A 12,725-nucleotide genomic window follows, 5' to 3' on the forward strand; every position below is an offset into this window, starting at 1 on the left:
ACTCTTTTAAAACTTGACACGAAAGAACTAGTCCACAGCAAACAACCATAAGATAGGCTGGGTTGATAAGAAAATGATTGAGGATCATTAGAATTTTTGGTGGGAGCTGATTCCTAGGCCTTCCTAAGACCCAATCCTCTTGCCACTTTTGATGCTACTGCATCACAGTGCAATTTCCAACTCAAATTGCAATCAAGATAAAAACCTAAATATTTTACACTTAAAGCTTATTTTAAGAATACAACATTCATACATATTTTACTATTTAAGATAATGGTAGTACCAATTCTACAAAATGTCATGAAATTCGTCTTAAAACATTAACAGATAGACAGCTACATCTCGTAAGAATTTCCAGTTCATTTAGGGCCTTATTTACCTTTTTAATCAAAAGATTTTCGCACGATGATGTTACTGTAAACACTATGTCCTCAGCAATGGACGTGATTAATGTCCTGGGAATAGAAAATCGCCTGGTATCTACATAAATTGAGTAAAGTAGGGGCCCACGTACCAAACCTTGTGGAACTCCGCAATGGACTCTATAACTTCCTGATTTGCAGCCATCAACATTCACTCTAAGTGTTCTCCCTCCAAGATAAGATTCAAACAAACTCAAATATACATCCGGAACACCTAAACAAAGTAGCCTGCTCAATAAGATCTTAAAAACAACAGTATCAAAAGGTTTGCTAAAATCTATGAAAATTGAAAGCACTGGCTCCTCACTTCAAGCGCAGAGTTAGCAAAATCTGTGAGATGGTGGACTGCATGTATCGTAGAATGGCCTTTCCTGAATCCAAGTTGTGTTTCTGAAAGAAATCCATATAGATTCAGATGATTATACAATCTTCTATGCATGACCTCTTCATATAGCTTTGAAAACAAAAAAAAAAACATCGGAATCAGTCTCCAGTTCGAAGGATCTGTCTTCAGACCTCCTTTGTGCAAAGGGATAACCATGGCCTCTTTTAATCGTCAAGGAAACTCACCCTTTTTAAGCGATAAGTTAATCAAATATACAAGACAGGGCAACAAATATGCCATTACTAATTTAAATGTTTGCATATTGAGACCATCACTCCCAGACGAATTTGACTCCATCAATCCTATTATTTGCTTCACATCCTCTAGATTAGTTTCAGCAATGTTCATCTTTACCCCCAAACCTCTTTCGTATTTAAAAGGTTCAGCAATTTTACTGCTATCATTACATGAAATTTCACTTACTGATTTAGGTCTACCTATTTTTGCCACCACTTAATAATTCATGAATAGTTTTCCACGTATCTTTCACGTTCCCTTTATTACTTTCAATTGTCATCCCATAATAATTTTGAAGACAAGATCTGCGAAGCCGATTAGTTTCATTACGAAGTTTTTTAAAGTCATTGAACACAACACCTCCTCTGACGAACTCAAATAAAGAACGTACAAATCATTTTTTTTCTGAGAAGAAGCTCCTGGGTTACCCATTGTTTTCTAGGACAAGGTTTCTTTAGCTTGACAGTTCTCATTGGACATGTTGAATCAAATATCGGTTGAACAATACCTATGAACTTATCAACTGCAGCGGATGGACTTTCATATTCATCATAAACCTCTTGCCACGAAAGAACACTCAGTTCTTGCCTAGATTTATCAATATTCTCTTTTTTCAGTAGCCTTTTCTTTATCCTCTTTATTTTTGGCTTTTGTGTACGTAGGAAGGAATTACGTGTACGTGATCAGAAGACTCACTAATTATTACATCAGCATAAGAAGTAGCAAGTAGGCGAGATCGAACGAATATGTTATCGATTAATGTTGCTGAATGTTGAATAAGGCGCGTTGGAATTCCTACTAGAGGATATAGATCATGACTAATCATAAGGGTAAAAAACTTTAAATTATAATTATTCAAACACAAAAGATTGAAATTAAAGTCACCCATGCAAATAAACGGGGAAGTACTCAACTGGATCTCATTAAAAACCAAGAGCAAACTCCTCCCATTGAGCACTTGGTAGGTTATATACCTCACTTATCAAAATCTTATTCCTGCCAATTTCCAGCTCATGAGTTTGAACCTTACCTTCTATCCAAATGGAATGATCCTCCCTCGCAGTAGACACAAGATGCTCCTTAACTAAAAATGCTAAATCTTCACATGCCTTCGTATTTCTATTTTTACAAAAAGCTGGTATCCTGGAAAACTAAAAAGTGACAAAGAATGTTCTGACGTTAAAAAAGTCTAACATAGGCCTATAATATCCAATCTGCAATTTGTACTATCAAGGATCTGCAGTCTCAAGATACGATGACGTAACTAGACAATTCCATTGACCAAGACAAAACGAATTTTCATCTGACTTTACCAAAGAAAGCAGATTTACATAACAGCTGTCTAGGTAGCTAAGTTCCTTAAATGTGAAGGCTTTGTGTTTAAACTTTGTGAGATAACCTGAAGAATTGTGGAATTCAGACAAAAGTAGTGATTCATGAAATATGAAAGAGATTAGTTAGAAAAAGGTTTTTGTTCTTGAAATGGGAAGTCTTTGTGTTTTCAAAATGTGAAAATAATTTGGAGAAATACTGAATTTTTAAAAAAGCTGTTGTGCTCGAAATCAGAATGGATATGTTTAATTTTTTTTTCTAATTCAGTCTTTAGAAGTGTAAAAATGTGAAATTGACTAAGAATCATGAGATGGGAACAGTTTTAGTGTCGAAAATCGAAATAAAAACTTGATCATATTGAAAAAAAAGAGCGTGATTCTGAAAATTTGAAAAGTTTTGCTATAAAAAAAATCTAAAAGCTCAAAGGGTTGGAAGACTTGAAATTTGTTGAGAATTTTGAATAGGGGAGGGAAGGGGTTTGTTGTCACAAAACGAAGTAAGAGTTGTGGAATTGTGAAAAAGGATTATTCTTGAAATACGATGTGTAAGATCTGTAAAGATTAGTTAAATGTTAAGCCTTTGAAGAATTGTGAAATAACTGGAAGAATTGTGGAATTTTGAAAAAATGCCTAATTTTTGAAATGTGAAGCGTTTAGCTACTAAAATATGATGTTTTGACTTTTCCGCTGTTGTATTTATCCCATTTAAACGTAGGGATTAAATTCCGCGATATTGAATCAAGAGGAATTGAATTATTTTGTTACAGAGTTTTCATATGTGTTTGCCGAGTTTCGTAGAGTTTACTGTTATTGGATTTTCCCGTATTGAGTTCCGTTACTGACTCGAAAGGATTAATTTTGTCATGATAAATCTCTGGGTGTGTTAATTTCTGGTTTTAAAAGAATTGGTGCATTAATTTCTGGTTTTATGGTTCTTTGACAAGATTAAGATGAGAGTGGAGTGATAATTTGTTAAGTATATGCTATTCGAATATGTATATAGTGACTTTCCCGTTGTTTAGTTTCCCTTATTGCCCCGAGAGACTTGAACTTTGGCGTAATGACTCGAGAGGAATCAACTTGGCCATAATGACTATAAAAATTGTTGTTGCGTTTGTCAGTTGGTTAAGAATATGGGAAGAAGTAGTTAATGTGTCATTTTTCTTTTTTGAGAGGGTGAAACTACCTTTTATTATTATTTGAATCAAGCCATACTCGTAAGAAAGATAAACTTAGTCTGGAGAGAAAATATGAAATAAATAAAAGGTGATGAGATTATAGCAGGATGTAGGCAGTTCAATGGCCTTGTTGCTAGAATTCGCCTAACATTATTTAAGTAAAATTGGACTTGAAGGAAACATAAAATTAGGACCAAAATAATATTTAAAATAGATAAAAGTTGATTAGTTAAAAGGTAATTTTATTGACACAAATGTGTGTGTTTATCTTCTGTGCTTTTCATGATTTGTTTTCATTACTATTTAAATGAAATCGGACTTGAAGAAAAGAAGAAATTTAACTTGAAAGAAAACATAGAATAATAAAAGATGATTGGATTGTCTCAGGGGTGAAAGTAGATCTACTACCTTGTGACTAGGATTCGCTTTCATTACTTTCTAAATAAAACTGAACTTCAAAGAAAGATAAAATTAGGCTCGAACGAAAATATAAGATAAATAGAAGGCAATTAGACTATAGTATTGATGTAGTCAAATCTATTATGTTGTCGGTAGGAGTCGCTTTCATTAGTATTTAAATAAAATTACATCCGAAAAAAAAATAAAACTATGGTAATAAAAAAATGCAAAATAAGTAAAAGGTGAATTAACTGTGGCAGGGGTGTGTACGGATCTCTTCGGCTCGTTGCTTGGATCCATGTTCACTGGTAATTAAATAAAATTAGATTTGAAAGAAAGATACAGAAATAGGCAGACAATATAAATATAAGTTATTGTATTAAGCGTAAACATCATATTATGTAAAAAGATATTGAGGAAGGGGAGGGGTACAATTTGGAGATTAAATCATTAATAAGACTTCCATACTCATACTGTTGATGCTATTGATGCTATTTCATACTATTGAATAGAGTTTTTTTATAGTCAGGGGCGCCACCGGTGCCTGTTATGTCTCTATTACCACTAAAAAAACATTTAACATCGAAAGTAAAGAAAGGAGGGGATAAAATTGAAATAAGAAAGGAAAAATTTGTCAAGACTCTTTAAATTGTGAATCCTGCGTAGCTGTTTTAGCCTTATGCTTTGACATTTAAGTTTTAGTGTTCATAAATATGTAATAATTTTAATGAAGTCCACTTACGCCGGAATTTGGATCTAAAATCTAATTAATTTCTAATATTTATAACTTTTGACAGTATAATATGTTTATAGGGAGGTTTAATGTAGCGTGATAGTTTAAAATGAAGATCTGTATAACAAAAGATCCATTATAAGGTTTCGATGATAATTGAGTATTATGTAAAGGATAGACCCAAAGTCCTTAAGTTCAGCAAGTTGTATGACTATGAAAGCCAATTGGAGGAGCGCCATAGGAGCTATCCTTTAAGCAGAAACCCTAGTGTCTGAAGAGATCCTAGTGTCCATGATGAATTTTATGACACAGTATGAGCTAACCGAAATCTGAATACAGACACGGTGTTACTATTACAAAATTAGTCTATGTGTATATGATATTGAGCAAAAGGGCATGTAATTCAGGATAAAAAGATCAAAAGAAAGAAGCGAGTGACTAAAGAAACTACTTGTAAAAATTGAGGAAAAAAAATGAAAACCTACCCAATGTGTCACTGATACTACTAAAAACAATTCATTGCAAAACTAAGCCACCTGAGGCCAGCACAGTTGAGCACGCTCCTCCTTCAGCCAAAAAAAAACTCCACTCTTTCAATCTTCCCAAGAAGGTCCAATTTCTTTTTAATCCTTCAATATGGACTCCCCCTGTCCCATTTGGGGACGAGCTGTGTATTGTTTGACCCCAAATAAATGGTCAAAAATGACAATAAATTGCCAAAAAATCTTTGACAATCTGTCATCATTCATCTGTAAGATGTGTCCTAGCCATCTCAAATTTTCTATCATTATAGCTCTTGAAAGCGGGAACCACATTTTTCGTTTAATTTGTTGTTTGGCCTGCGGTCAGTCAAACGGTACCTAGAGCACGTACTTGTTTTAACGAGTATCTAGACCATTCCTCTGAAAAACATTCATTAAATCTTCCTGCGCCTTTCGTAGTGCCCAAATTTCAGAGACCTGTCTTATCACCGTTATTACTGTAGCTTCCATTGTTCTAATATTAGTTTTCAACCTTATATTCCTATTCCTCCAAACTTTTTTACACCATAATATTTTTGGGGTGGGGGGGGTACGAAAATACTTTAAAAAACGAATCAAAAATTAGGTTATATTCTTTTTTGTTACGCTTTTGTGAGGCGGACAAATATGGCGGGGGAGGGAGTCCACCGCCCCCCCTTGGATACGGCCTTGTCTCGTGATACTCTACGTGTCGGAGCGTTTTACGGTCCCGGTTGCTTCCATGTTCTCCCATAGCATTCGCTGTTCTTAGGGTAAGCCCATTATAATAGTCTATATGAACGAGGATAGGATACAACCGTACTGAACTCCTTAGTCAACACCAAACTAGCTACTAGCCTTACTTACTACCTTAACTGCAGCGATCTTGTTTTCATACATAGCTCTAATTATGTTGGTATATTCGCACAAGGACAGTATTTTCACAGAAGCTCTTCTATTGGCTTCTTCTCAGATATTTATTTATGTGAAAATTTGCTCAACGCATCCGCTGCCTATCCTAAAACCATAAATTTCCTTTCTTAAGAATTTATCTACAACATCTTCCATTCTAATAAATACCGTCATGGTAAGCAATTTACTTTGTACAGAAATCAGGCTACTGCCTCAATAAGAACCTCACTCCCTCTCATTATCTTTCTTATGAAGGGTTTTAATGAAAGTTTTCCTAAGATCCCCAGACACTTCCGTTTTTTAAAGAATCATATTCATAATTCAATTATTTGTCCCTAAATTAAGAACCATCATATTTTTAAAAATCATTGTCAAGACTATCAGCACCTGATGCCTCATTATTTTTACATCTTTTTAGCACCTTCTCTACCTCTTCTGCAAAATAAATCTTCATTTACTTCCGAATTGTCAAAAAATTCCCTTCTTTTCTTTATCATATCCTGAAAGTTCATCACATTCTAACATATTCTCAAAATGTTCTGCACATATCTCTTTTTTTTTTTTTACATTTTCTTATCACTAATTTTGGTCCCGTTAATATTTTTAAATTGAACAGGTCGAGACTGAGTCCTTCCTCTCAATTTGTTAATATGCCAAAATATAATTTTACTTTTATGCCGTCTGCTCGCATCTTCCATATCCTTTGCAATTTGATCCATGAACTTCATTTCCCACCTCCTTAGTCAAAACTTTCGTACATTGTCAACATTCTTTACCATAGTCTCGTATTATTTATCAGTCAAAAATCTCCTGTCCTCTTTTTTACCCCAGGTTTAAAACGTTTTTACTAAAATTCCTATTTGCATTTCTAACGCTCCTTCCAAAGACACCTTCTTCCACTTTATGAGGTTTAAGGTTTGGATAAGCATAGGTTTATATTAATACACTATTCAGGTAGCCTAGCTAGAAATAAATTTGTCTCTATAGTCAGAATTGAATCCTGAATCCAAATTTAACATTCATTTGCATCAGAAATGAACTTTATCCCCACCCTCCTAATTTGCAAATATATAACCTGAATTGGTGTATTCAAGGGTCGGATAAAGTTCATTTGCCACTTAAAAGCATGTTAAATTTCGATTCAGGATGCAATTCTGACTGTTGAGGTAAGTTTATTTCTTAGCTAACTGAATACTCTGTTATTATAAACCTTACCAAAATTTTTTTCTAAAGCAATTGGCAAGCTGTTTCCCAGTGGCCAGTAACTAATCTATCTTTAAGTAGATAGTGATCAGAACTTGCATAATCCTTTTTAGCCTTGATAAAAAAAGGTTCAGCCTCAATTGAGATGTCCTATGAGAATTTTCTTCAGTGATACTAATTAATTATTTTGTTTATTTTCAAGATCCATTGATTTGAATTTTGACAGATAAATACGTTATTTTAAGGTTTTTGGGTTGGTGTATTTTTGTCTGGTTTGTGTCTTGAAAATACAATCCTAGCTATTTAAGTTCGACCAAAGCATGACAAATTTTTTTTTCTAAATTTAGGGAATTTATATACAGATCTTTGAAACCTTATAAAGCAGGATTGAGCAAAACTGTGTAGCTGAAAACAGTTTTCTTGTGCTCCATTTAAGCACAACATTTATTTTACAAGTTTTTATAACAGCAATATTTTTAAGGGTCATCAAAGGTCAGAAAAGAACCCTCTAAAGGGAAAAGTAGTGGAGTTAGGTACTTCAAAACACCTTCCCATGACATAATTGAGTCTGTAGATCTATCCCTGAAAATTTCATATTCCTAACCTAACCCTTTTCCAAGAAAGCAAAAAGTAGCTAAACTAAAATTTTACTGAAACACTATTTTGCAAGCTTTAACTTTTGTTATACTGAGACTTTTAAAGTTTATCAAATATCAGTACCCTCTGAAAAGAGGAGCGGGGTTAGGTACTTCAAAATATCTTACCAGGACATAAGTTGGTCTGTAGACTAAATCCATCCGATCATTTCCCTGAGCTAACCATTTTCCAACATAACTAATAATAGCCTTTTTAGATTTTTACCCTAAATTACGCACAGTAAGGTATTTTTACTTGTACTTGTATCTCAAGGTATTTGTTGACTACTAGTATCTAAGTCAAGATACAAACTTGTTCATTGCATCTGGGAGCATGATGAGAAGATATCTAATGTGAAGGTAAATCCTTGGCTACACACAAGTTTTTAAATTCCGTTTTTGAATTGACATTATTAAACAGTTCATGGTAACAAACTGTAAGTAAGGAGCAACCCGGCTCAATAGTAAGCAAAACTCTAAAAATGGAAAAGAAGAAAAATAAGAAAAAAAAGATTTCATTAGCCACTGTTGCTGTCCTAAAAATTAAATATTTACAGATACAAATCCTGCCATGGACATTCGGAAGTTCTTCTCAAAAGTGGGCATTCAATCTTCTGTCCCAGATGTTGCTGCTAAGAGTGAGAAAACTGACTTGGAGCAAAGTGAATTTGAGGAGAGAGACTCGGAAGCCGAAGGAAAAGAATGGAACCTTGAGCGAAGGCGGGAACAACAGAAAGAACTGATTGAACCCACCTGTGAATTTAGTTCTTGTGGCTCGGTGCTCGGAGATATTGAGACGGATGAAATTGCAGCTTAACCTTCATACACCAATTATAGCGATAGACCTAGTTCTAAATGCAGAAAGACTGTAAAAAGGCTTTGAAAACATACTGATAAAAGGTTGTTAAACCCGAAACTGAGAGAGTGGATTCAGACTAGTTCAAAAGGCTACAAACCATATTGTAAGTATTGTGATAAAATACTTGCAGGAAGTGTATCTAACTTGGAAAAGCATGCTTCTACCAAAATTCACCTGACAAGAATGCAATCACTAAAAAATCAAGTAACAGTAGTAGACGGGGAAGCTGGTGAATTGAGGCTTATTGGAGAAGCAAAGGAGAAGGCTATAATTGCAAGACAGGAAATTAGACTTGAAATTGTAATGACTGCTTGGATAGTATCAAACAATAAGGAAATTTCAACCATGGATTCTTTGCCTGGTCTTATGAAAAAGTTTATACCAGACTCCTCTATTGTAAAACATATAGCATGTGGAAGAACAAAAACTACTTGTATTCTAAAAAACATAATTGCTCCATATGCTATTGACCAACTTAGTCTTAAACTTCGTGCCTGCGATTTTTCATTAATTATTGATTTAAGTACAGATGAAACAGGCACAAAGTTTCTAGTTACGATAGCTCGTCATTATGACATAAGTACTTCTGAAGTAAAAGAGGGCTTTCTTGCTCTCCCAGTCGTTACTGATACTTCTGCTGCTGGCTTGAAGAAACTCATTTATGAAGTATTCAGAGGCAGAAACATTCCTTTGAAGAATCTTGTGGGATTTGCGTCAGATAATGCAAGCGTTATGCTCGGCAAGAATAATGGACTTGCTGCTCAAATCATAAAAGATATACCATGGCTCTCAGTTTGTGGTTGCATATGTCACAGCTTTGCATTATGCCCTGCTGCATCTTGTGAAAAGCTTCCTGCGGAAATTGTAAGGTAAAGCGACGACATCTATACCTATGTCTCCAACAGTGCTAAGCGGCTAAGAGAGTTTAAGGAATTCCAAGAATTTTGCAATGTTGCAGAGCATGCTTTGCTTTACCCCTCTGCCACTAGATGGCTCGCTTTTGAGGCAGTAGCTGATCGCTTGTTGGAGCAGTGGGAGGCTTTGATTTTGTTTTTCACTATTCCTGCACAGGAAGGAAGAGATCCGCAAGCCGCCAAATTGTATGGAGATTTGAAAGACCCCTCTGTAAAACTGTATTATTTCTTTTTGGCCTATGTTCTTCCAACAGTCAACAGGCTTAACTTAGAATTTCAAAGCACTGAAGTTAAAGTCCACCGACTACTCAAATGTGTTGGGGAAACATTAACAGAAATTGCGCAGAATTTTATCAATGATGAAGGATTCACTCTTGCTAAAGGATCACCATTTGCAATTAACTTCACAAACCCTAGGAACTTTAAGAACTTGGAAAAAGAAATTTACTTTGGAGCTCACTTCGAAATGTTTGTTTTGGACAGCATTAAAAAAGGGACATTAGATGACCGGCGAATCACTTCAATTAAAAAAAACTGTCTCATATTATACATATCTTTATGCAGTGAAATTGAAACTCGTATTGACAGTGGAGATCCACTTTTAAAAATGTTAGACTGGTTGTCTCCCAAAACAGCAATGTCAGGCCAGGTTCCCTCAATCAGAGCTTTATTCCGGCATTTCCAACCTTGCTTTGAAGAGAGTATCAACGTAGAATTGTTGAACAGGGACTGGAGACGTCTTCCCCTTTTAAAAGATGAGCTTGATGCTGCTACAGGTTCAGTCCAGAAATTTTGGAATTGTCTTTCATCAATCGAAGATGGAACTGGAGATCCAGCTTTCACTGCCTTGCCAAAGTTTATGCGGGTAATGATGAGCTTGCCACACAGTAGTGCCTCTGCAGAGCGGCAATTTTTAATCCTAAAAATGGTCAAAACCCCGTTTAGGAATCGACTTCTCCCTGACACGATTTCTGACATTATGCACGTCAAGAGGGAGATGCCAGATGCTGAACAATAGAATGTCCCCGACAAGCTCATTACCAGTGCAAAAAATAGGATGAAGTCTGATTCAAGTACTTCATTTGGTAACTATTCAGGTTGTGATTAGATTAGATGATTGGATGATATAGCTGTCTTATTAGACAGATCTTATGAAACAGATTAGATGATATAGCTGTCTTGTTGTTTTTCCACTAGTTTTTGCCAAATAAATTATTTGAAAGAGTTAGTGTCTGAACCACTATTAGTTGTGTTTATCATAGGGTCATCTATAGCTACAATCTATGCTCGTGGCATTCTCTTCAGCATTTTTGGAGAAAAGAAAAGTTTCAAGTACCTGAATGCACTGTAATAATCCAGATGTCCATTTTATGAAAAAAAACTGGATGAAAAACTGTCAATGTTGACGAGTATTGCTGTCCCTTTTTTCCGCTTTCTCAAAAGAAAAAAGCTGAAGGTTTTTCCTCTTTTTTTCGTTCCTTTTCACGCTATAAACAAAGACTGCTCAGAAAAAAAGAAAAGAAAGTTTTTTGTGAGACGACTTCCCATTTTATACAGTAAGCAAAATTTGTTTTTTAGCGGGTTTTTAGGAGGGGGGCTGGAAAGTTGACAGGAGTGGAAGTGCTGCGCAAAGCCGAGAATCAGCACCGACTAAGTAAAATTAATATTTCTTTTTTATAGTTGATAGATGGCATTAGATCCGACATTTCATGTTGGATAATTTAAAGATGCGGGAAACCACGCAGGGGTGACCCCAAGCGGATTGGCGAATATTTTAAATTTGAAAAGCTTGATGATATGAGTGCGAGCGACGCGAAGCGTCGCGAGCAGCAAATTTTTTGAAAATGACACTTTTTATACAAAATTGACACTATTCTGCCACCCAAAGTGGCACCAAAAAAACCTGCTGAGTGGCAACCCTGGTTTGGACCCCAGTCGGGGATATATATATATATATATATATATATATATATATATATATATATATATATATATATATATATATATATATATATATATATATATATATATATATATATTTGTGGTATTTTGTGACCCTTCTGGAAGAATACAAGCAAGGTATTTTCTACAAACTGTGTACTATTTTCCGTAACCCAGGCAGGGTAGGAATAGAGATACAAGGTACCGTCATTATTATATTGACAGGGAGGGTTGTTACCTCCAAGGAGAGAGTAGAGATTTCCTAGCCGTAACCCAAGGCGGGTACAGTTGGCCTTAGAAAGTGGCCATTTGACCACTCGATCGCGTTATCATACCCTGGGACAGGGTATACTGTAAATAGGGTAGTACCAAACCCAATATTTGCAGGACCGTTGGGGTAAGAGCGGGAATCTCACTAACATTTGGGGCCGACAAGGGGTTCTCCCCTTCGAGTAAGTGGCATAGCAACCTTTTTTGCGCCATTTTTGCCTTTAAAAGTGGTGACCCCGCACACACACCCCAATAAGTGATGGCAGCACGAACAGGAATTATTAAAAGCGTTGATAATAAAAGACTTCTACGCTTTCGAAGAGACAAGTAATTTAGCCAACAAAAGTAGCCTATTATGGTTACATATAAAGAAAAAAGAAATAAATGCTGAATAAATTAATACAATTATCAAGATATATTATGGGGTATGCCTTGTGATATCATTATTGAAAAATTTACGAATGAATATATCACGCAAATAATTAGTAATCAAAAATATGAGGCTAAAACTGCTGTGTGTCAAGACAATTTTTGCAAGAGACCGGAAGTTAAATGATAAAAGAATTTTCCTTTAGACTGAAGAGGTAATTTGAAGTTAACGGAATTTTGAAATTATGTCAGATAGAGATGAGATTGAAAGGGCGAGTGAAGCCCATAGAAAAAGTAGGAAAATAGAAAGAAACTTACTTTACTTGTACTTGTGGCGGGAATCAGGCGTTTCCACCTCGCCCGGCATCGATGATCTTGGAGACCTTCTTGGACCATGTTGAGCGATCTTCTGCCAGCTGCTCTGCAAAAGTAAGCCA

At 35.4% G+C, this 12,725-nt stretch overlaps 1 protein-coding gene across 1 annotated transcript in view; it reads left to right on the top strand.

Moving 5' to 3' along the window:
* The first annotated feature begins 10,765 nt into the window (after window positions 1–10,765).
* Window positions 10,766–12,725, top strand: part of LOC148944581 (uncharacterized) — a 16,028-nt gene continuing 14,068 nt past the window's right edge. Inside the window, exon 1 of the mRNA XM_089100567.1 lies at window positions 10,766–10,793. Coding sequence (XP_088956693.1) covers window positions 10,766–10,793 — 28 coding nt within the window. The remainder of the gene's footprint in view (window positions 10,794–12,725) is intronic.

The sequence above is a fragment of the Artemia sp. Qi Xiang Cuo genome, chromosome 14, assembly GCF_049724085.1.
Source record: "Artemia sp. Qi Xiang Cuo chromosome 14, ASM4972408v1, whole genome shotgun sequence".
Taxonomy (NCBI): domain Eukaryota; kingdom Metazoa; phylum Arthropoda; class Branchiopoda; order Anostraca; family Artemiidae; genus Artemia; species Artemia sp. Qi Xiang Cuo.